Source organism: Trachurus trachurus (genome assembly GCF_905171665.1).
Source record: "Trachurus trachurus genome assembly, chromosome: 20".
Taxonomy (NCBI): Eukaryota; Metazoa; Chordata; class Actinopteri; order Carangiformes; family Carangidae; genus Trachurus; species Trachurus trachurus.
Window position 1 is genome coordinate 25,147,648 of NC_139911.1, and position 23,915 is coordinate 25,171,562.

Below are 23,915 nucleotides of genomic sequence, written 5' to 3' on the forward strand. Positions count from 1 at the left end.
ACATGATACAAGTGTGTGTGTGTGTGTGTGTGTGTGTGTGTGTGTGTGTGTGTGTGTGTGTGTGTGTGTGTGTGTGTGTGTGTGTGTGTGTGTGTGTGTGTGTGTGTGTGTGTGTGTGTGTGTTGATGGGTGGGTTGGTTTGTTGGGTTTGTGTGTCTTTCCCTCCTTTTCTCCTCCATTGTTTCTCTGTTCTGTTTAAACTTTCCACTTTTCACACCACAGTGAACACCACACACCACGGTGTGGCAACACATATTACTCCATATGAACCAGGCAAAAAGAGAGATTGGTTTGGTTTAAATTTGTAAACAAACATGAGGGGCCCTAGTTTCCTGGACCAAGCGCAGTGCCGCACTACGGGGCGTGTCCAGGCGCAGTCCGGTGCAGGCCAGCACAGGCACTCCCCTCGTCCCTCCTACCGGCGCAAACGGCAAAGAGGGAGGAGACAAGGCGGGAGTGGGAAAGGAGGAGGAGAGAAAGGTGTGAAGTGGGATTAACACAGCCGATTCAGATCTTCACCAATCAAATGAGCTCCTCTCCTCACCTTTAAAGCAGAAGTAAGTGATCTGGTGGTTTTGGCTAACTTCTTGTCTGCCGATGGAGTTAGCAGTCCCCGCCCTCGTCCCTACGTCACCACATTCACGCGCATCCCTTGGCTGCACACACAGAGAGGACCGCCCCTTTATGCCGTTCTCTCTCCTCATTGGATAAAAGTTGTAGGATACAAGGAAAGTTTTCTCCTCGGCTTACAGCAGAGCAGAGTGACTGACAGACCCGTGTTTCAGACATTTTCGCAAAAAATTTCCACTGCGCCAAGCTGAATCTGTGACGCCTCCCCCTGCTGTGCCGCCACACCCATCTCGGCGCAGCGCGATCTGCCAATCTGCCAGACTGACCGTTCGCCGGGCTGCACTGGTCCAAACTTGCACTGCACCGGCTGCGCTACCTGCGCTGCGCCAGGAAACTAGGGCCCGAGGGTTTAAAAATATAGTTTATAAAGAGGCTTCAAAGTGGTCGATGTAAATCATAACTTTTAGTCAGGATTTTCTCTATAAATCAAAATCATGATTCAGATCAAGGATTATGATTCTACTCAAAAATGTAGAAAGCATATTTTCCTAAATCTATTTAACAACACAGACAATCATATAATTCTATAGATTATCTTGAAGGCACGTGTGGGTTAGAGGCTCTGACCAGTCTCTGTACAGTTACAGTACATGGAGAGCTACACTGAAATATAGAGTCTGGCCTTGAAGGCTACTTACAGTAAAAGTCATCAATAAAACATCTAAATTGATGCTAAAGGAAACCAGAGTGGTGATGCTGCAGTCTGGGAGCATTTTGTTTCAAACCTGATTAAGACCACTGAAGTTGTCCAAAATCAAGGAAACACGATAAGTTCTGCATCACTGAAACTCAAAGCACATTTGTTTCTTAGATGACCTTACTGGACAGAATAGTAATCCCACTAATATAATCAAGTACTGGCTCAGAATTTAAAACAGTCCTTTGTTGCTGTCACAGTTTGTTTTGTCTTATGTCGTTGTTGATGTCTTTGTCTTTGTATTTCTGAGCCATACAACTCATTGTCACACTGTTGTCAGTGTTTGAGGTGGTGAACAGCGCATGTGGATGCAGGCCAGCAGGTGCGGCTGTGCTTCATCAGGTTGGAGTTGATCACAGACAGTTTTCCACGCTGATTGTGGCCCTTTCAAAGGGCCTAAGCAGTTGCTGAATGATGAGTGAGGTGAAGCTCTGGGCCGTCCCAGGCTGCTCGCTGCCGCCTCTGAGGACATAATCATTGTGCAATTGAAGAAGCCATTCAATCAAGGCTCTGTCCTGACACTCACACTCTCCAGGAACTGGAATCAGTGGTTCCTCATCTCATGCCTCAAGGAGTCAAAATATAGTCAACAAGAGTTTCACAATTTACTTTATAGTGACCGCTACATTATCATCTCATGGTCAAATACAAGTGAACATAATAGGCCAATTTGAAATATGTGTGGATGGAAAGGGCAAAGTTTAAAAGAAATTAAAATTTCTAAGGAAGACTTATATAAGCCTATGTTTAAATAAAAACAGGTATGGCATGAACCATATAGAAATTATGAGCACACCTGATAATTAATTTCAACTGGCCAGTAATGATTTTTTCCTGCAACTGGTGTCTGTGCACATATGTGACTAATATTTCATTTCATAGGTGGCAACATAAATCTTGATATAAGATTAGAAATGTAATATATTACATTTCTGTGCAGGATGACAAAATATAAAACAGCCATACTGTTGAATTAACTGCCCTCGTTTTTATGAAATATAGTTAGATGTGTCCTCTCTCCTGAGAGTAGAAAACTGAGATGTGGAGTATTTTCAAAATAAAATATATAGGCTGTCATTATTGTATATAAAAGAAAAAAGTTAATATAGAGTAAAAGTGGTGTGGTGTGTTTCTATGTTTTGTAGCTTAAGGGAATAATCTGAATTAGATGTTTGATGTTTTACACAGGACATGTCTTCATCCACCTGTTCCACCTGTGGCAAAGACTCTTAATCAGTTTTAGTCAAGGCAGAGGTTTATCAACCCACCTGCCTTTCACCATATATCCCTATATCACTATCGCAACTTACACAAACATCTAGAGCAGAGAAAGTGGCAGTGAATGACACCATGGGAAATGTAGGGAACTGAAAAAGAAGGAAGGGAGCAAGGTGAAAAAGACTTTGGTTACAAAATATAACTGTCAACACTTGGGATTTGTCTTTTTTTCTTGCTTGAACTTTAGTTGTATATTGATGTCTCCTCTCTGTTGTCTCTGCAGCTGGTATACTGGGCCAGTCAGCAGCAGGATCAGGATGAGAAGATGGCTGGCTGTGTGTTTCCAATGGGACCAGAGAGCTTTCAGAGCTTCACGCCGGACTCCCTGGCGGCCATCGAGCAGCGCATTGCCCAGGAGGCGGCTCGACGCAAAAAACACTACCAGGAGGTTCTCACACCCATCCATCCAGAAAATAATAAGATGTGTGGCAGCTTCAATAGGCAGATGTGAGATATTTCATGGGACGTGATGCTTTGGTTATTTGTGTATGCGCTTGTGTGTGTGTGTGTCTCAGGACCTGGGCGATGTGCAGCTCCCCCGGCGCCGGCCCGACCTGGAGGCAGGAAAACAGCTGCCGCGCATCTTCGCTGACATCCCATCTCATCTGGTGGGCGTTCCCCTGGAAGACATTGACCCATACTACTTCAGAGACAAGAGGGTAGGTCACCCAGTATGTGTGTGTGTCTGGGTTAGTGTGTGGGTTAAGAGTTTTGGGGGGGGAAAACCCTCTTTTCTGAGAATCCCCGGAAGATAAAATGAGTCTTTGTTTGTCTACTTTACTGAAAACCAGAGGGCAGGTGACTGTGTGTGTGTGTGTGTTTCACTCTTTCTCTCTCTGTTCTGTTTAAACGCTGCATTCATTTCTGTGCCCAGTTTTGCTTTTGAGCATTTCATTTCAAAACAAAACACATGGAGGAGAACTGGCTGTTTCTCTCTCCACGGGCAGATGTCACTTTTCCCCGACCGAGTTACAGCTGCTTGTGTTACAGTAATACTCCTTTTACTCATACAGGAAAACAAGTTGTGCATTGGCCTTGTGATCTGAATTGTAATTAGTAGTTTATTCCCACATGATGCTCACCTGTTCCATTTATGCTTAAAGAACTACTGCTGATGTTGCATGTGTGTTAGAGTTACAGGAACTTCCTGTCAGCACCAGTAGATTTGTGCAAATCAAGTAAAAGTTTTGATGCCAACTTAAAAAAACATTCACATTTGCTTGGCAGAAGGACGGATGTTTTTTAAAGTAGTATTCTTAGTTCAGTCAATCTTGGAATGTGGAATGTGCTCCAGCCTCAATCATACAGCAACATGGCAGCATGACAATTAAGGATATCTCCATAGTCAAGCACAAATATGATGGTTGCAACATTATTTCCCTGTCATGTTTAACTCTGATGGAAGAAAATATTTCTTTCATTAGCTTCTCTTCCAGTGGCTTCAGTACCTACGCAACTGCTACTACAGTAATAGTTTGTGGATGGCAAATGCAAGATGGAGTTTTGAGGTGGAAGGACTTTGCACACTGAGTCAGAATTTTCCGTATATTTTCTTAAAAATCCATCATCCAAATAAAATTGCTATACATAGGCTAACCTTAATAACTAAGTTTCCTTGCATTATTGATAGTTTAGCATATGTGTTGTAAAAAAGGAGAAAAATACTGATCCACCCGATCCCGAGAAGTGTTAAGAACAAGGAGAATTTCACTGGGGAACTTTATTATTATTATAACCTTTATTTATTCTCGAGAGACATTGAGGTTGCCCTCATTTTCAATGTCGTCGAGTTTACAACGCAGTTTAAAAATATTGACAGTGGTTACAGTCATTTGAAGTGATTACAACCAATATACACTTAACAAGAAACAAGAAACACAATCATCTGAAACAGTTACAAATGGAAACACAGTTATTCATGACCAAGTACCTAAACTCACTGAGTGAAGGGAGCGCGTCCAATCTCAGGATGTGCTGTAACGCGTTCCAAGAGCTAGGGGCATCATAACAAAAAGCAGTCTTGCCAATACTTGTAAAGACTCGAGGAACTTTGAGTAGCAGTAGTTCAGCCGAACGGGTCCTGTAAGTAGCAGAGTTCCATTCCAACATATTTGCTACATACAGTGGTAATTTGCCTGTAAGAGCCTTAAAAATATATAAAAACCAGTGCCTCTTGCGCCTTTCCTCAAGAGAAGGCCAACCAACTTTTCCATACAAAACACAGTGGTGAGTATCATATTTATCACCCGTGATAAATCTTAGAGCTGAATGATAGACTGAATCTAGACGTTTCAGAGTTGAGGCAGCAGCATGTCTATAGATGATATCACCATAATCCATGACGGACATAAACACTGCTTCAATTATTAATTTTCTTGAGAGCATTGGAAAGCAAGATTTGTTTCTGTACAGAAAACCAATTTTTTGTCTCAACTTTAAGATAAGTTCATTAATATGATATTTGAATGAGAAATCCTCATCTAGCCAGATCCCAAGATATTTGTACTCCTTGACTCTCTCAATTTCTGAGCCAGTTTTGGTGTAAAGATGGATACTATTGTAATCAACATTTTTGGATCGGGTAAACAACATATATTTGGTCTTGTTTGCATTAAGCAGCAGTTTATGTTTGATTAATGAATCCTGAAAAGAATTAAAAGCAGTTTGCAGGTTGTTGATGGCTGTCTGAACAGAATCCGAAATACAATATAAAACTGTGTCGTCCGCATAAAAATGGACATTACAACCATTTAAAGAAGGAATAATATCATTGATATAAAGAGTAAAAAGCAATGGCCCCAAGACTGACCCTTGTGGTACACCTCCCGTAACAGTCAAAAAATCTGATTTTGTATGGCCAAGCTTAACACATTGATGCCTGTCAGTCAAGTAGCTCTTTGATTTACTGTTAACAATGGAGCCACCTATTAAAAAGAGAATCACCCAGTTGGTCCTGAACAGGATTTGGCAATATGTGTACACACACAAACACACACTCAAATTCACTCCTCATTAGTTTGATAATTCAAACTGCAACATCAGAAGTGTTGTGTGAATGGGAGGTAGCAGCCTGAAAGCTGCTGAAAGATCACAGCTCATTGCCTAGTTTATACAGGGATCATCCCTATGTTCCCCGGGTCCTATGTTCCCCACTTTGTATAGGACTGGGGAACATAGAAGGGTCCTACGTTCCCTGCTTTTCCCCAAAAGGACCCGGGGAACATGCAAGTTTTGTACCCATACCTGGAAGTTGAGTTGTGACTTTGCAGATTTTTGCCTATTTCTGAATGAGAGTTGAGTTGTGACTTTGAGCGAGTGGAATTGTCCCATTGGTTGGGTTTAGGCAATGAAGAAAGGAGTTGGTTAAGTTTAGTAAAAAGACCAGGTAGAGGCTAGACAGGCCAGATAGATAGAGAGAGTCCAGATAAGTAGAGAGAGTCCATCGACCGGCAACAGCAGGGAACATAGGACCCTTTTTCAGAAAAAGGGTATGTTCCCCAGTATGTATTGCGACCAGGGAACATAGGACCCTTTTGGGAAAAACGGGGAACATAGGACCCTTTATACATGCTCAGATTAATTCATTGTTCCACCAAGCCGTCAGCTTCTGGCTTTTGCATAGACCAATGATTCCCAACCCGTTGGCCACACAAATTATCTAAAAACCAACTAGCTAAACTCTTGGTGAAAATACAGATAAAAAATGGGCTGAATTGCAGCTTTGATAGACTAATTGTAGCTGCTTTAAGGCTGGACCACATTGTATACTTTTTTGTTGTCTCTTTGGATCAGCGGGAAAAAAAGACAAATGAAAAGGTAAGAGTGTAAAGTGTCACTCAAATTTCAAAGTCAATACAATACTATTTTCAATATGACAGGGACAAAAACAACATAAAATTAATAGTCAAAAAGAATTTTTAACAAAGACTAGAAGAATACAAAAACAATAATATCAATGATAACACTATTTAAGTTGTCTGAGGTAGTGCAAAAAAGAGAGAGAAACAATAGTAACATAATTAGAATGTACATGTATTGCAAATACATAAAGATTATTTTAGTATAGTATAGTATAGTATAGTAGGCCACAAATATTTGTTTTACTTTCCAATATGTCATGATTTGGAACCACTCTTTTATATGCTGAAACTCATACCCGCTCTGAGAACTTGGTGTGTCCAAGGCAGATTGAAATCTGGATATTAGAGCTTAAGTGGAGACAGGTGAAAACATAATGGTGTCGTCTGCATAGAAATGAGAGGCTCAACGTTCCTCTTGATAATTTGGCGGATCACCATGTATTCAAGTTTCTACAAACCACACAGTAAAGCACTCAGGTGTCTGAATAGTTGAGTTAGCAGCTGGAGGAGTGGAGATCAGTCGGGACTGCTGAGTGATGAGTTCTTTCCCTGTAAAAAGCAACATTTTGCCAGCTCATCCACTGGTTCAGACCACCCTCAGTCCACTCTCTGCTCTTTTAGTATTTGTGTATTTGTGTATCTGTTTCTCTCCCCGGTGAAGTTCCTCTAGGGGAGATTCCTCACCCTCCTTCTTCTCTGTTTCACTCCCTCTGTGTGTTTAGCTCTAGTGTAGTGTCTCTGAATCCTCTGGGTTTCTCTGAAGCACCCAGGGCAAACACACATAAACACACTTAACGTGTTTGTGTGTTATTTGTACCAGTCTGCAGGAACATTTAGAGTTTGGGGGAATTAACAAAAAAACTAAGTCTGTGCTCCTGCACTGTTACAAAACAGTCAAAGGCCACAAGCTCTCAGCTTCACATCAGCATCACGTGAATGGAGAGAATCTCCATCATATCACTCATTCTAAGCAAAAGCAAAGAACTGGCTTGTTGACACCCAAAGATGTGAGCACTGACTAAGCCATGATGTTATTGTCGTCCACATGTGTATTTATTAATGTGGACACACATTGTTGTGTTTTTATCGTCCAAATGTGTATTTATTATGTGTATAGAATGAGTTTTATTCCATGTGGTATTGTATTTAAAAGGTTGCCCTTTACAATCCGGCAGAGGGACTGCATTTACATTTGTTTTTTTATAATGTTTTATTAATGTGCAAAATGTCCCTTTTCAAATAAATTTAAAAAAGAAAAAAGAAAAAGACAGCAGGACCTCATGTCAGCGTGGCGACAGACGTCACTGAACTGCTGTGGACAACCATGCCACTGCAGCTTTATCTGTCTACATAGAGTTTGGTTACTGGAATGTTTGATTTTTCCTCAAGATGAACTAGTTTCTCAATCAGCATTAACAATAATGTCAGTAAAATCTCATGTCTACATGTGCAATTAATACAATGGATAAAAATATATGTCTCTTATCACAAATTCAGCTTCAGCCGAGACACAGACATCTACAGGAATTTTATTCCTGACACATGACACTCTGAACCTGTCAGTGAAGCACTTTTTGTGAACTTGATGTGAATAATTGCAGTGTTTAAATTTGTCATTTTCTGCAGTGTATGTTGTCAAATTGATTAGAATTGTCATGGAAACTGTCCTCATAATGTCCTAAATATGAGATGACAAGAAAATAGAGACAAACAGGACATATGTATAGAATAAATGGCACAGCAACAGAATAGCACCAATTCAGTTTTTAGACATTAAATCAAGAAAAGGTTGCCAGATTTTAAAAAGGATTTCCTCTTTAGCAGATATAATGTACCTGATTTTCTCCAAGTGTAATACATTTCCCAGTTCTCTCAATCACATTTCAAATGTAGGAGCCCTTTCAGATTTCCAAGACTGTAAAATTAGCTTTCTGGCTAACAATGTTGAAAGGGAAATAGCCTTAGCTTCACAACTTCTTTTCACACTATCTAACTACTTTTCACACTATCTGACCAATGGCCACCCCGAACAACACACTGAGTGGGTCTGGGTTACATGGATGATTAAAGGCCTTAGTGAAGAACTCAAACAAGCCGCCCCAGAGTGATTGTAGCTTATGACATGACAAGAATAAGTGAGATAGTGTTCCTTCTTCACACATCCGGAAATATTTTCTGCAATCCGGAGGGAGAATAGTGTAGTCTATGTACTATCTTGAATTGTATCAAATTATGTGTCAAATCTAGCTCTACCAATGAATGTGTTTTTTCTCTTTCTTTCTTGCAGACCTTCATAGTCCTGAACAAAGGGAAGGCCATCTTCCGCTTCAGTGCCACGTCAGCCCTCTACATCTTCAGCCCTTTCCACCCCATCCGGAGAATCGCTATCAGGATCCTGGTCCACTCATATCCTTCCACGCCCACTCTGCCTCTGCATGATGTCTGATGGTCTGATGGTCTGATGGTCTGATGGTCTGATGGTCAGCCAGCAGCTGCAGGGAAGTGGCTGCAGGGAGGTCAGAGGTCAGACGTCAGTGGCTGAGCAGCATCCCTGCAGCCTGCAGGCTTCAGTGTGCGTGCTGATATGTGTGTGTCTGTATGTCTGTGTGTGTCTATGTGTCCGACTCACACCACAGCTTGTCACTGAGGCGCCAGTGTGGTAGGGCACAAATCCAGAACACACTTGAGCACACACAAACACTCCGAAAACACACTCTCTCTCACACACACACACACAGACACACACACACACACACACTAAAACTCCACTTCAGCAACACAACTTTTGCTCTTACAGCAGCTGCCCCCCCTCACACACACACTAGTCCAAATTGTTGTTGTGTCTCTTTATGTAATACACACAAGCATACAAGCAGCACATCAGTAGCACCACACCTCCATCATCTACCTCTTCACCCACTTATCCCCCTGACAACAGCAGCGTGTCCGCCGGCTCGACGTCTCTCAACACCAGCAGGCGCCTCCCACAGCAAAAATAGATGAGTGTGATGTGAGGAGTGGGGGTGGGGGGGGGGGCACTGTTGAGTTTTGGGTGTGAAGTAATATCTGTCACATTGACGTCTGGAGCCGGGGGCAGACGCCGGCGAGGAGCTTCAGTGTGGTGTGGGACGGGGGACGGGGGACGGGGGACGGGGGACGGGGGACGGGGACGGGGGACGGGGACGGGGACGGGGGACGGGGACGGGGACGGGGGACGGGGGACGGGGACGGGGACGGGGGACGGGGACGGGGGACGGGGGACGGGGACGGGGACGGGGGACGGGGGACGGGGACGGGGGACGGGGGACGGGGACGGGGACGGGGGACGGGGGACGGGGACGGGGGACGGGGGACGGGGGACGGGGGACGGGGGACGGGGACGGGGACGGGGGACGGGGGACGGGGACGGGGACGGGGGACGGGGGACGGGGACGGGGGACGGGGGACGGGGGACGGGGGGCGGGGACGGGGACGGGGGACGGGGACGGGCAACGGGCCAGAGAGCGTTTAGGTCCAGAGGTCAGGCTGCTGGTTGAAAGCACGTTGGGATTTGAATTGAATTTCTCTCTGACACCTTGAGTCACAATTTCTTTAAGCTAAACACCCAAGTATAAACCATCACCTAAGGTCTATATACTAAACAAACATTTTAACTCATTGAGTGTCATTGACGTAGATGTACGTTCGTCGATCAAAATCCAACGCTTGAGTGCCACTGACGTACAGATATGAGAGGGTGAAGGGGGAGGGGGGAGGGGTAGGAGAGGGTGAAGTGGGGGTGGGGGCAGCAACTGCAGGAGGAGAAGTAGGAGAGCAGGCATCAATGAAAAAACATGAAGTGAAATTTTCAGATGTCTTACATGTTTTTGAAGCCAAAATTAAAAAAGTGGTCTTTTTGGTGCAACCAGGCTCTATTCAACTTAAGATAAATCAAGAATGGAACAAGGTACAAACAAATGGTTTTTTTCCCTAGTTAAATAGAGAGTCTCCTCTTTCCTTTGAGCTGTTTGGTGTTTTCAGAGTCATAGTACAAAATATTCTCTGGGTCTTGAAATATTACTCCAAATGCCCTGAAACGCTGGCACATGGCACTGACCATTTTATAAAAGGGCTGGCACTCAATGAGTTAAGCTTATTTATTTTCAGACATGATAACTGTTATTACTAGAAGTCAACATTCAGAGGAAGCATAATGTGTGGGGGAAATATACTTTTTGTGTTATGTGAAAATGTTCTGAGGGGGGAATATTTTTCTATTTTCTGCATCATGACTTATTATTATTTTGATAATGTTGTCACAGTTTTTTTTGTTTTTTTTTTTTACAAACGCTATGACCTGTTTTTCAATACTTTTAACACTTTTTCAAAACTCTTCATACAGTTACCACATCAGCCTGTGTCGGCTGTACAATTAACACATTTGACACAAAATACATACGTTTTACATATTTAAAATTAGTTTTAACTTCTTTTACACACAGCTTCAACCAAGACCAAAACAGTAGGTAGGTAACTTCATAATGTAAACTGCTAAATTTTCAATTGCTTTCATACTGTTTGTCAAAACAGAAAACCTCATGTTCAAAACCGAACCTAAAGGCTGAGGAAATGTCTGTCCTGTATTTTGTTTCTTTGCTTTTGAAAACCAGTTGATTGAGCTAATGCAAATACATCAATCACAGCTGATTCCCAGTCACATGGCCTATTTTCTCTGATCTTGTACAAAAAATATATATATAGAAAGACAGAAAGAGAGAAGAAGAGCTGGCAGATTAGCAGTGACTTTTTATATTTTACTGTTTCTTCTGTTTGTAAATTACATTTTCAAACATCTGTGAATGACCAGCAGCTACGATGCTGATTTTTGTCTTTCTGCAGTAATTTTCAGTTGCTTTACTGTAGAATGTGTGTCAATCTCCTCTTTTTTTGTAAAGTGTTCATTCTGTAAAGCTGCTCTAAGATAGGTTGTTCACTTTTTGCTACTTTTTGATACAAAATACCTGAATTTACTAAACCCAACAAAAGCAAAATGAAGAGAACAGCACAGCACAAAAGCCAATTCATGATCAATACAATATTCTGTTGATTGTAAAACAGTAGATCTGACACATGTAAAGTGATTCAGTTTGTGTTATTCCATCAGTTGTCAGTGTTTTATGAGACTCTGCTGTGACTGACGACATGTTTCTGTGGGAAGACAACATGTGTCAGTGTTTAGTTAAACTGTGCGATTTTGAGCAAGAAATTAATTGTTTTGGGAATTGCGTATTGACAAACGGGTCATAGCGATTGTAAAAGAGAAGTGTAAATAAATGTTCACAGTGGCATCAGCAACATGTTTCTACTGATGTGAGGAAACCACAGTGAACAAACCTGACAATAGTGGGTGTTGGAAAAGGTCAGAGGTCATTCAGGAGCAATGTGTGTGTGTGTGTGTGTGTGTGTGTGTGTGTGTGTGTGTGTGTGTGTGTGTGTGTGTGTGTGTGTGTGTGTGTGTGTGTGTGTGTGTGTGTGTGTGTGTGTGTGTGTGTGTGTGTGTTTATGCATGTGTGTGTAGATGGACCACCTTGATGAAGACGAGGTTATATTTACTGTTGATGTTTATGGCCCAGCAGACAGCTCATGATGATATCTGGCTCAGAAATATGACCAACAGAATGAGCCCTCCGGTTTTCTCTCCTTCTCCCTCTCTCTCTCTCATCATCATACAGAGCAACACACACAGGGCCCACCGACACAACTAGTAAACACACTGCCATTTGTCCACGTCATCCTGAGGATCCAGTATAAACTGGTCTCAGAGGATTCAGGATGTAGATCCCTGACTGTTCAAAGTCAGCCACATGAGTTTACAACCACTGAGATTACAACTTGTGTTTATTCTTTTAACAGGCATCAACAGTGGACAGGCAAACCATTCATTTTCCATACATCTTTACTTCAAACTTGATTATGTTTTACACGGAGACACATCTCTTTGACAACGGAAACCTCATAAAATGGCATTTTTGGTACAAATAACATATACATTTTAAAGCTTTAAAAATTAAAGCATTTGAAACTGAAGATGAAGATTGGTGGAATATTATAGCAGCTGTATAGTAACATGTGAAATAAAAAAAAACATCTATGTATGTATGTAATGTATCTATCTAACCATCTATCTATCTGTCACATATCTAACACAACCTAAGGTTATCTTATATTGATTGATCAAAGTCATTTGTCTCACGCAAACTAAACAGCAACAGCTTTGTGCAATTTTCCTGCTGTCTGAGCTCTCTGTCAGATAAAATTGATTGTCACTTTGACATCATTATGACATCATCACAGGTACTTTAATGCTGATGATATCAGATCAAGCTGGCCTGGGGCCTCAGAGGACATTTGGTTTCACAGGAAGACTAACTGAACACTGACTAGTAAACACACCTGAACAGGTGTAAAACAGCTAAAGTTGCCCTGTAACTGTTAAATGTTTTTCAGGAGTGAAGCAGCGTCTGACAGTACACTGCCTCATCAGTGCCTGTACTGCTGGGATGTACATTTAGATTTTGGATCCCATGATGCATTGCTCTGGAATCCTGAAGCTTTACTACAGCCAGTTGTGTCCTGATTGTGTTTTTGTTGCTGCACTAAAGTCAATGATTCACTGGCTTTGTGTTGGTGCTGTTTCCTGCTGAGGTGTTTGGTTGTGTTGGCCATACTGTATGTGGTGACTAATTTGTGTTTTAAAGGGATAATACAGTTTTTTTGGAGTGCGGTTGTATGAGGTACACATGGCCACTAAGTATAATGTCTGCTGTAGAAAGGTCTCTGCCCCCCCCCCCCCCCCCCTCACTGAGAAACACTGGTGCATCGTGCTGCACTGAGACACAGGCAGTAAATGGTTGTGAATGGGGACGATTAATCAATTAGTTGATTAGTCAAGTGTATGTCTTTTATTTAGGCTGATCAGCCACGATTTTTGAAATATATGAAGTAAGTATAAGAACTAAGTGTACCTGCCACAAAATTGGCAATATCAAAATCATAAATCACGAGTTAGACCAAATTTAAGATTAGCCTAATAGACACAAAGTTGCATGTGAAAACTCCATGTGCAAATGTTCAGTTCTCTGAGTGACACACCACAATAGCACACACTGACACGCAGAAAAAACATTTAACATGCAGACCTAGTGAGCGGATATTGAGTGTGTATTTGTGCAGTTCTGCAGGATGACATTGACTTTGTTTTTATTGTTCTGGAATTTTTCCAGGTCAAAACGTCTTGATCATAGTCACGTCGCCTTGTTTTCTCCAGTCTGAGACAAGTCCAAGGTGGTAGCTCAGGTTTCAGCATTGTGTGTAGAGAGTAGCTGCATTGTGTCAGCGCTGTATTAAAATTATTCTATAAAACCTTCTTGTAATTTAAGGGTTGAAAGTTAAAAATTAAAATATAAACAGCAAGGGTGGAGAACTCACTTTGACAAAAATATATAGTTCTCCCAAAGTTTTTTTTAGGGCCCAAGTGACAACAAGCATCAGCGAAGGCCCTATTGTAAATGTAGTGTTTATTATTATTATTTGTAAGGCCTAAAAGATTGCATTTTTGAAGCCTTTCCCATGCCCCAAAACGCATAAAATTTGGTGTGCACATCAGGCCTGCATGAAAATTCGATATTTTAAAGTCGTTGGACATGGGGCAAAATGGCACCCCCCTAGAAAGTTTTTAAAAAACCCCTCTCCGTTGAGCTTACTTTGTCGTAGGTGGCCGAAAATCGGTGCACATGTATGCCAAGACGCACAAAAAACTCTCTTAACGTCATGGTCAAAACCCAACAGGAAGTCATCCATTTTGACTTTTTTGACTTTCTTTTCTCCACACCTCATATTTGAACAAACTAGTCGTAGGGATTTCACCCAATCCACTTCAGATTTTTTTTTACACATCAAGACCCCATGCTGATCAAAATGAATTAAAAGAATGTCTGTAGGTCAAATGGCGTGGCTGCTCAGGCTCGACAAACTTTGGCGACTGTTTCAGTGCTTGCCATCTAACCTTGAACAGCTCTCACGCCCACATACGTACTTGATCAAATTCAAACTGGACATGATGAAGGCTCCGCCCTGAACGTCCTGATATATAAACTTCCCATTTTACTCATAGCGCCCCTGGTGGTAACAGGAAGTGACCAGTTTTTACTCTAAAGTTCTCTACACATGGCAGTCAATTTGATGAATCTCCACAGTGATACACATGTTGTGTCATGTTGCAGGCTGCCCAAGGCGGCGGCGGCCACTTTCGATCCCTCGCCATGGAACATGGTCATGATAACTCTTTCATGCTTTGTCCGATTTGCTTGAAACTTCTAATGTGCAATGAGGGTCCGCCCCTGAACGCACCACGTCTGGTCACCAAGTAGCACCACCTGCTGGATAATATATCAACTTGGTACATGCATTGTCCGATTTGGTCAAAACTTCACAGGTGTGATGAGAGTCCATCCCTGAATACACCTGCCCACATCTGGTTTTGTTCCTCGCGCTACCTGGTGGATGAGCCATTAACTTGTCATAAATCCTACATGCATTGTTTGATTTGCTCAAAACTTGACATTTGTAATGAACGCACTTGCCCACATCTGGTTTTGTTCGTAGCACCAGCAGGGGGGTGACAAACATTGTGTTTGTTCACTCCTGCAAGTTTTTTTCTCCCTTCTCGCTTCGCGCCACAGCCCCCGCGGTGGCATGGTGTCGCAAGGGCCCAATCATCACCACTTGCGGCTTTAATTTTTTTTATTGTTTTATATATATACTGTATATATAGTCAATGTAGAAATTCAGACTGACCACTGACCACTGCCCCTTCTCCTATGAGCTTTTGCTTGCAGATGCATTTCCTCCCTGCTCCTCTTTCAAAATAAAAGCAGTCTGTGGATCAGCTAAGACCTACAGTACAGTGATGCCATCCTAAGGTTTGTATGATTTAATTTGGTGGGATAGAGAGTAGTGCCGTGTCCTGGTCTGTAGCTGATTGAATAAGATAATTGAGAAATAAGAAGGTGGTAAAGAGGAAAGCATGATGTAGATGCACAAATGTGGAAAGAAGGAGGGAAATTGAAGGCGAGAGAGGAGAGGAAGAAGGAACCTGTGGTGGATGTGGGAGGTGTAATGACATTACTGATGTGGTGGCCTGGGAGGTCCATATCAGCAGGGCTATCATTACAGCATAATTAGCTCCAGGCTCTGCAGTGGCAGCGGTGGGGGGACATTTGCGTTGTTTGTCAATTGGTAACTGTATTATCTTGCCGCCTGCCACTGCACTCCAGCAACATCATTACAGCTGGCACTCAATCAACAATTATCCCGCCGCTCAAACAACTTTCAGCTGGAGTTTAGGCTGCTTTCACACAGGGAGTATGTTCCCTCTGCCAAATTACAATAATTATGATTCATTTATAGGTGTGATTGACAGCTGAGCAAGGTCTTACAAAGGCTCTCCCACCTCATCACGTGTAGCACCGAACATGGCAGGTGAAGGTGATACTTAACATATATTTCTGCTTTTTGACAGTTTGGAAAGTTACTGCTCCCCTTTATATGATGATTAGACAAGAGAGGGCCCTTTCTACCATCAGAGTTGTTAATGGCATATTAATTTTCTGTATTGAATGTGGCAGGCGTTGGAGGGGAGTGCTGAAACACACATGCTAACATGGCAAAGCACTTTGTCTTTATTTAGCCCTAATGGGAAATCAGTGGAAGGTGCTTAAAAAAGGCACATGTAAAATCACTTTGGCATGTGATCGGCACACACGCACACACACACACACACACACACACACACACACACACACACACACAGACATTTTTTTATATTTACATTTCAGGCATTTAGCTGACACGCCATGAGGGAACAAGTCATAAAAGCTTCACTTCCTCGATTGCTGTTGTTGCACTGAGCACAATTCCATTCCACATTGGCACTGATGCTTTTATCCACAGTGAAAAGTCTCATGACTTACAAGTCATGAGAAAAGTACTGAATTAACTGTGTAATTCTGGTCCTTCTTGTTCTTCAACCGAAACTCCACCCACTTCCTTGCAACTATCTATGAAACTATTCACAAATATAATGTTATGGCAGAGTGATTCTTATCACGTATTTCTAGGCATGTTTATAACATGATGCACTTTGTGATGTGTTACTATTTCCTGGAATTTTGCACACATCTTAAATCTTGAACATCACACACAATAGAGCATATTTAGAGAAGATGTTTAACGAGTTTGCAAATTGATACTCTCCAAAAATATTACACCACATTACTACCACACAGAATTGGAAACAAAACCTGGATGACTTGATGTCAAATATTGAATAGCTTAGCGGTTTTAATGCAGTGAAATGTGAACAGAACAAGTTTGTGTCTAAACTGTTTGCAGGGGGAAATTTACGTGCATTTTAGCATTCATCAATATTTATATATCCAGCAGGAGCTTGCTGACAGATCTGGTACATCCAAGCCATCCATGAGCCGCTGTACTTATCAGCATAATTGAATCTCACTGTCAATTTGCGCTTGACTGGCATTCATAATCATACGTATGTACAGTAGATATGATCAAATCTGAGTTTTGGTGTTCATGAATCTGGAGTTGGTTTTGAGTAGCTTGGGCGTTTATCTGCAAATCTTACTTTTAATGAATGAGACCCACTGACTGTTGGTTATCTGTGATTCCACAGATTCCCATCGATTTGTCAGATCATGATATAAATGATTTTATGTTGTACTGTGATATGAAACTTTCCTTGTTCCTTAACCAGCTCACATTATTCAGTTTGTTCATCATGTGCACCATCCTGACCAACTGTTGTTTCATGGCCATGTCAGAGCCGGCGTACTGGGCCAAATACCTGGAGTAAGTACACTTGGAAACTGCCTGTCTGTCTGTCTGTCTGTCTGTCTGTCTGTCTGTCTGTCTGTCTGTCTGTCTGTCTGTCTGTCTGTCTGTCTGTCCGCCCGTCCGCCTACCCGTCTCTCTGTCTGCCTACTTGCCTGTCTGTCAGTCTATGTACCTGTCTTTCTATGTCTGTCGCCTGGTGTACATTATAGTTTAAAAATCAAATATGAGCAATTTTATTTTGACTTACTTTTTTTTTTTTTTTTTTTTTTTTTTTTTTTAAGTTGACAAAACACTGTTGTGAATGGTCTCCATTTCCCTTTTGAGATTTGTGAATACGTTTTTATCCTCTCAAAATATCATTCCAATTATTCATAATGTTACATTTCTAGCAGACTACCTCAGTTGGAACCAGCTCCCTTGGACATATTGCTATCAAACCTATCCGACAGTTATTGAAATAACTAAAATGTATGTTTCCATTAGGCTACTTGTTTTTAAGGTGACAATTTCAAATTACACATGTTAATGGAACTATACCTGCATACGTTCTTAGGAAAAAAATCCCCTTTTGGAGGGGGGGTCTGTTGAAAGCAGCTCTTCCAGTAAATGCTGGCACACTCATGGTGAGCCCTGGGGCCAGATACATGAATGATGCATACACAGAAAAAACACAAGTATGCCACATAAACTGGTGTTACCTGTGCTTGTTCCTTCAACAATGGTCCAAGTTACTGTGAAGTGAAAATACAAAATAAGCTGAGATACCTAATTTAACTCGAAATGAGAACCAGCGTCACAGAGCTTCATTTATTGACTTAGAATATTTGTGCTCAATTTCCCTTTCAGCTTCTTTAGATGTTAATGTATTTATTGTGAGTGGTTCCATGAGCTGTTTGTTGTCATTGTCATACTTAGTTTAATTGTTTAATTGTTTATTAAGGATCCCCATTAGCTGGTACCTTGGTAGCCAGCTCTTCCTGGGGTCCACAAGGAACAACACAGAATATACACAAGAACGTCACATCTTCAACATATCATACATTTACAAATACAGTCAATCACAATATACCTAATGTTAAAAAGTGAAAATAAATATTAGAACATTTCCACAAATCTTAAACAGAGTTTTTCTTAGACATCAAAATGGGACCACTCGTACTCGTGTACAGCTCGTATAAAATAGGATTTCAATTTCTTTTTTAAATACCTGTTTACTTTCAGTACAACAGAGATAGTGAGGGAGGTTATTCCACAGAGGTATTGCGCTATAGATAAAATATCATGATAAGGCCTTTGTTCTGACCATTGCTGGACCCACTAGTGCTAGTATAGTCCATTAAATGAAGTCCAGAATAAAGTTACTTCTCTGTGCCTAGTCACTCAGTGGCTCAGTGTATTTATACAAAATGATGGATTTAGAGAGATTCTTCATCCATGTTCAGTCAGTTGTGGGAGTAATGAGACTCCTGCACATGTGACCTAATTGTCACTGAATTGGATGTATGTTGTATAATGTATATTTCTGGTTGTGTGCGTACAACTAGTTTTAGTGAATTTTATGCATCTGGCCCCTGTTTTCTGGGCCTCTAGAGGTTCCCATAAAATTTACAAGAAAAGAGAAAAACAGTTGAATTAGAATAAATAATTTTCTCATTGACCTGTCTACAACCTTCTGCCGAGATGTTGATTCAGCAGCAACAAACTCTGGCATTAGAAAAAGACGAGAGCTGTCAGTGCTTCTCATGTTGTTTGGTTGAAATCTAAACCTGATGTGATTTTCTATCAAGATCTGGACTGAAAAGCCTGTGCTGCCTGTGTATGTGGTTTTGATCAGACTCACTGTGTGTTTTAGTGATTTGTGTGAACTGAACCTTTAATGGCCTCCAGCTGCGTTGACGTGCCTGACTCCCTCCTGTCTGTCTGTCTCTGTTCGCTTCACTTGGCTCCTGTTGGCTCAGACTAGTTTCAGGGGATAAAATGAATAAGTGAGGGATGTTTGAAGTGATGTTTGGCTGAGGATTGAGGCTCTGTCCCTTTTATGAATATTCATCCACCCCCCTCTTCCACTCCTTCTCACCATTTTCTTTTTTTTATTCATCTCTCCACTCCTGATCTAAAATGCCTTTCCTCAACCTTGTTTCTTCCTGTCGTCCTTTGTTGCCCTTCAAACCTCCCTCCTTTTCTTCCTCACCTTCTACCTGTCTGTTTTTCCTCCACCTTTGATTTTCCCCTCCCCTCCCCTCTCCATCTTCACCCCTTTATTGTCTGTCTTTTGTTTTTCTTTTCCTCCATCCTTTCTTCCTCCTCTTTTTTGTCTCTTCTTTCTTTCCTTTCCTCTTACTTATCTTTCACTTCATCTCCCTTCTTCATCCCTTCCCCCCTCCCTCCCTCCCTCCCTCCCTCCCTCCCTCAGGTACACCTTCACCGGTATCTACACCTTTGAGTCTCTCATAAAGATCCTGGCGCGAGGTTTCTGTGTGGGGCCCTTCACCTTTCTGAGGGACCCATGGAACTGGCTTGACTTCAGTGTCATTGTCATGGCGTGAGTCCAACACACACACACAAACACACACGCTTAAATAAATGTTCAAATTTCAAAATAAAAGTAGCAAAAGATAACACATCAACATCAACAAGGAGTATGTTTATCTATTCATTTTTCCAGATTAACATTTTAAGAGGTGATCCCTCTCCATGAGTGTCAACACTCTTGAAACAGCAGCAACCTCTAGTATTTTTAATAACCTCATTGATAACCTCCCTTAACCCAACGGAATTATCACAAAAGGCAAAACAAACGTTCCAAACATTCTCCTGTGTTTCTGAGTTTAATTAGTGTATAGCTGGTCCATTTAAAAGTACATATATGTATATATATTATATATTTATTTATATATAATAAAAAATATATTCTTTCCCGCCATAGTTTGTTTGGTGTCATGCCAGAGTCAGCACTTCCTGTAGATTTTTCATATTAAAAGTGGACCAGGAAAGAAGGGTGATTATGTTGTGTTTATTGTGAAGCATCTGCCTAGAAAATAGACGTGAACTGGAAATGAGTGAATTTAGTCGAGGTCTTTAGAAGAGAGAGTCAGAGCGGCAGAGTGGTGAGTTTATATGACACGACTGATGGGATTAAAGCTGTGGAATTAAAGCCTAACATAGGCTTGTCTGCGCAGGCCAAGCTGCAGGAAGATGGAAACATTTCCACAGCTAAGCACAAGTGTGTTTGTTAAACTCTGACACATTTGCACAGTAAGGAGAAAGTCTGCTGTAACTTCAAAAGTTGTTGTCTCATTGTGCTGTCCATCCAAACGCTGGAAGGACAACACACTTCAGGATGCAGCGTCATAAATCATTAATGCACTTAATAAGCAGAAGCTGCTTTAAAAACATCTTGTCTGCAGTGGTGGGAAGTGATGTCCACTGTATTTTACAAATACTTATACTCAACTTTTCTTAACTTTTTCTCCATGTTTCAAAGTAAAGTATGTGTTCTTCTTGACGTCACCACTTTTATCTGACGCTTTCCAAATTACATTTTTCACATAAAACATGATGATTACAAAAATATGATGCATCCGTTTGCACTAAACAACCCATCATTATAAAACAGTTAAACAACATTTAAATGGTAGATACTGTACCTACAGTATACTGTATATCTTTCAGTTACCTCATGACTAATGACTTGTTTTGTGGATACATTTGTCACATTTATATGATAATATTTCCAATAATGTTTATGACACTCATGTAAGTGAATGATCTTAACACTTGTTCTACCTCTGCTTTTCTGCATGGAACTCTTTTAGGACCGAGGTGCTGTGTGTTTGTAACAGGAGAGTTAACACGCGGTTTTAGTGGGTTAGGACCTCAATGGGATTTGAACCCTGTACCAGTGTGCCAGCGGCTTGCTCTCCTAAATGACCTCTGCTGCCCTTAGATTACGTAAATGCCATCCCACAATCGGTCTCCCCTGCTCCATAGCTTGAATAGTGGGGGTTGGGGGTGGTTATTGGCCCTCCATTAGAAACACATTTCCCCCGGGGCTGCTCAGCAGTGAAAAATGGCATCTTCCTCTGTTCCTTTGTACTGTAAATGCTTTTCTAAATAAGCTTGGGATTTGTTTCCAAACTGAGGTCACCTCCACTTTAATGAGCTGACACCTGCTCTGGTGAAATGTTTCAGAAAGTCCACACACAGAGCTGCTGTCCTCAGCTCATGAGATCTATCTGAGAATATTAACCTCTGCAGACACAGAGGGACATTTAAAGACACTCCGATCTTCAGTCCTCTTTAAAGTGGCTGATTGTGTGTTGTCTGTTTTTCTTTTAGTTTAGAACAGCAATGTAATCCGGAGCAAAGCCACTGGTTTAGTATTACACCTGTTACTAGAAGGAACCTGTGGAGAGCAGACCGTTCAGACTAACACACAAACCAGGACGTGTTCTGCTCTTCCTGATTCCTCATCCTTTTAATAAGTCACTGTGATGAAAAAAACACCTGCTGCTGTTGACTTTAGTTTGTGATTTTTGTAAAAGGTTTATTTCTTTTCATTATCTAGCTTCAGTCAAATGATTGAATTGGACCGTTTTAAACCAGCTTAACATTTAAAGTATCACAAAAACCAAGGAGAGATGAATCAACTCTGTAGATTCTTTCAATATGGAAAGCGGGAAAGTGAAACTCAAACTACAAAAAACCTAGCAAAACAGACAATAAACAGGAAAAGACAGCAGCTCCAAAGTGGGGAAAAGAAACGAAGTGCAGGCTCGATGATATGTTCCATGAACAGTATGACGTTCAGTGTTTCAGTGGAGAAGGGAAAAAAGTGATTAACTCAGTGACACACAGACATTTTCCAAATTACATGTTTTTTGAAGCTGATGGCTCCTTAAACACTCAGCACATGAACAACCATCAAACCCTTCATCCAATGAGACACAAACAACAGCTCAGAGTCTCTGTCTGAGCGCTGTCAGCTGCACCCACTCTGCCAGCGTTTTGTTTCAGAGGGAAAGAGTGTGACCTGCCCACTTCAGTGATTGACTGACTGATGAAAAATCACAGTGCTTGGGTTTGGTGAGCATTCAGGCGATGATCAATCACAGAGCTGAGGAGCTAGAAGCATGTGGTGAGAGATGCCGCCGGGAAGATAAATGATAAGAAGGAGCTGATCAGATCAATATTTGACCTGCAGTGGGGCTCTGAGGTTACCGTGTGCCGTAATGAACCGGTGTCACCTCCAACACCCTCCGCCTGCTAGATTGAAACATCTTGATGAACGTGTCCCGGGACAGGGGAACGCCGTGTCTGCAGAGTTACATAATACCACCCTGATGACCTGTAGCCCAGTCCCTCAGAGGGAAAAATGGCTTCACTTAAAGGACAAACCATCCATTAAAACACTTAGCACATCTACTGGAGATGTCCTTTACATTCTGTCTGCTGCCCTCTGCTTCATGTGGTCACCAAGCCAAAGACAGAAACAGTTGGGTATCACTCACATTTACATTTATATGAATATTTCTGAGAAAACAATTGTTTCCTGGATTTAGGTCTGAAGCATCAGGGAGAACAGGTGGTTCTGGTTAAACTCTCTGCCACAAGTCAGTGTTTACTCCTCAATATTTAAAGGTATGGTTGGAGATCCTGGAAAAAGTCAAAAGTCCAATCCCCTTTCCTCAGACTTCTCTCTGAAGTCTCCAGAGCCCAGGAACACACAACACTTGTTCAGTGTTGGCTTCACATCAAGGTGTGACCCAATGTAATCCCAATGTGAGCAACGCAGCTTTCCACGATACTGTCGCGTGTCACTACACATACGATACGATACGATACGATACGATACGATACACTTTATTGTCCCGTTCAGGGAAATTTGTCTTGGACATAAATGCCTTGATGGCCACAATGACAAAAAACAATACACCTCAGCCATACACAGCATCACTAACTGTCCCCCAGATTTTTCTCATGGCTCATTGATGTGAAAGAAAACACCTGACATCATAATAAAGCATCCAACATCCATCTTAGAGGTAGATTACCACCTGTACCAGACTTCACTGTGGTACGAGGACTTTTCCATGGTGGTTGAAGACTCTGATCGGTAACGTGATTAGTGAAGGAAGAGCGGTACACAGAGAGAGACGGCAGCTTGAACATGATCCAATTGACTTGAACATCACATTCATGATGATTGGCTGCTGTTTTTACAGGATTGTCCGTCCCACTGGTGACTGACTTTTTCATTTTTGTGAAAAAGCATTTAATTAATTGGTTGCAATTGCAGTTTGAAGAGGATTTCAAACAATTATGTAAAAAATGCTCCAGAATAGGAACTCCAACCCTACCTTCAACCAAGCCCACAATAGGTCCTTAACCTTCATGTTGACCAATTAGTAATAAAAATGTGTAAGGGTTAGTCAACAGCATTTTGTATTCTTTACTGTGTTCACCCGGTGAGTCAGAGACCACAGAATAGGCATAGTCACATTTGTCTACGTATCAGACTACAGAATGAAATGATTGTCTCAAAACAACCTGTTTAC

General features: G+C 41.6%; 1 protein-coding gene across 1 annotated transcript in view; it reads left to right on the forward strand.

Moving 5' to 3' along the window:
- Positions 1–2,870: 2,870 nt before the first annotated feature.
- LOC311003567 (sodium channel protein type 3 subunit alpha-like) overlaps positions 2,871–23,915 on the forward strand; it is a gene marked incomplete at both ends in the record, with an annotated part of 242,843 nt that continues 221,798 nt past the window's right edge. Inside the window, 5 exons of the mRNA XM_083995335.1 lie at positions 2,871–2,993; positions 3,121–3,264; positions 8,753–8,863; positions 17,279–17,373; positions 19,772–19,900. Coding sequence (XP_083851461.1) covers positions 2,871–2,993; positions 3,121–3,264; positions 8,753–8,863; positions 17,279–17,373; positions 19,772–19,900 — 602 coding nt within the window. The remainder of the gene's footprint in view (positions 2,994–3,120; positions 3,265–8,752; positions 8,864–17,278; positions 17,374–19,771; positions 19,901–23,915) is intronic.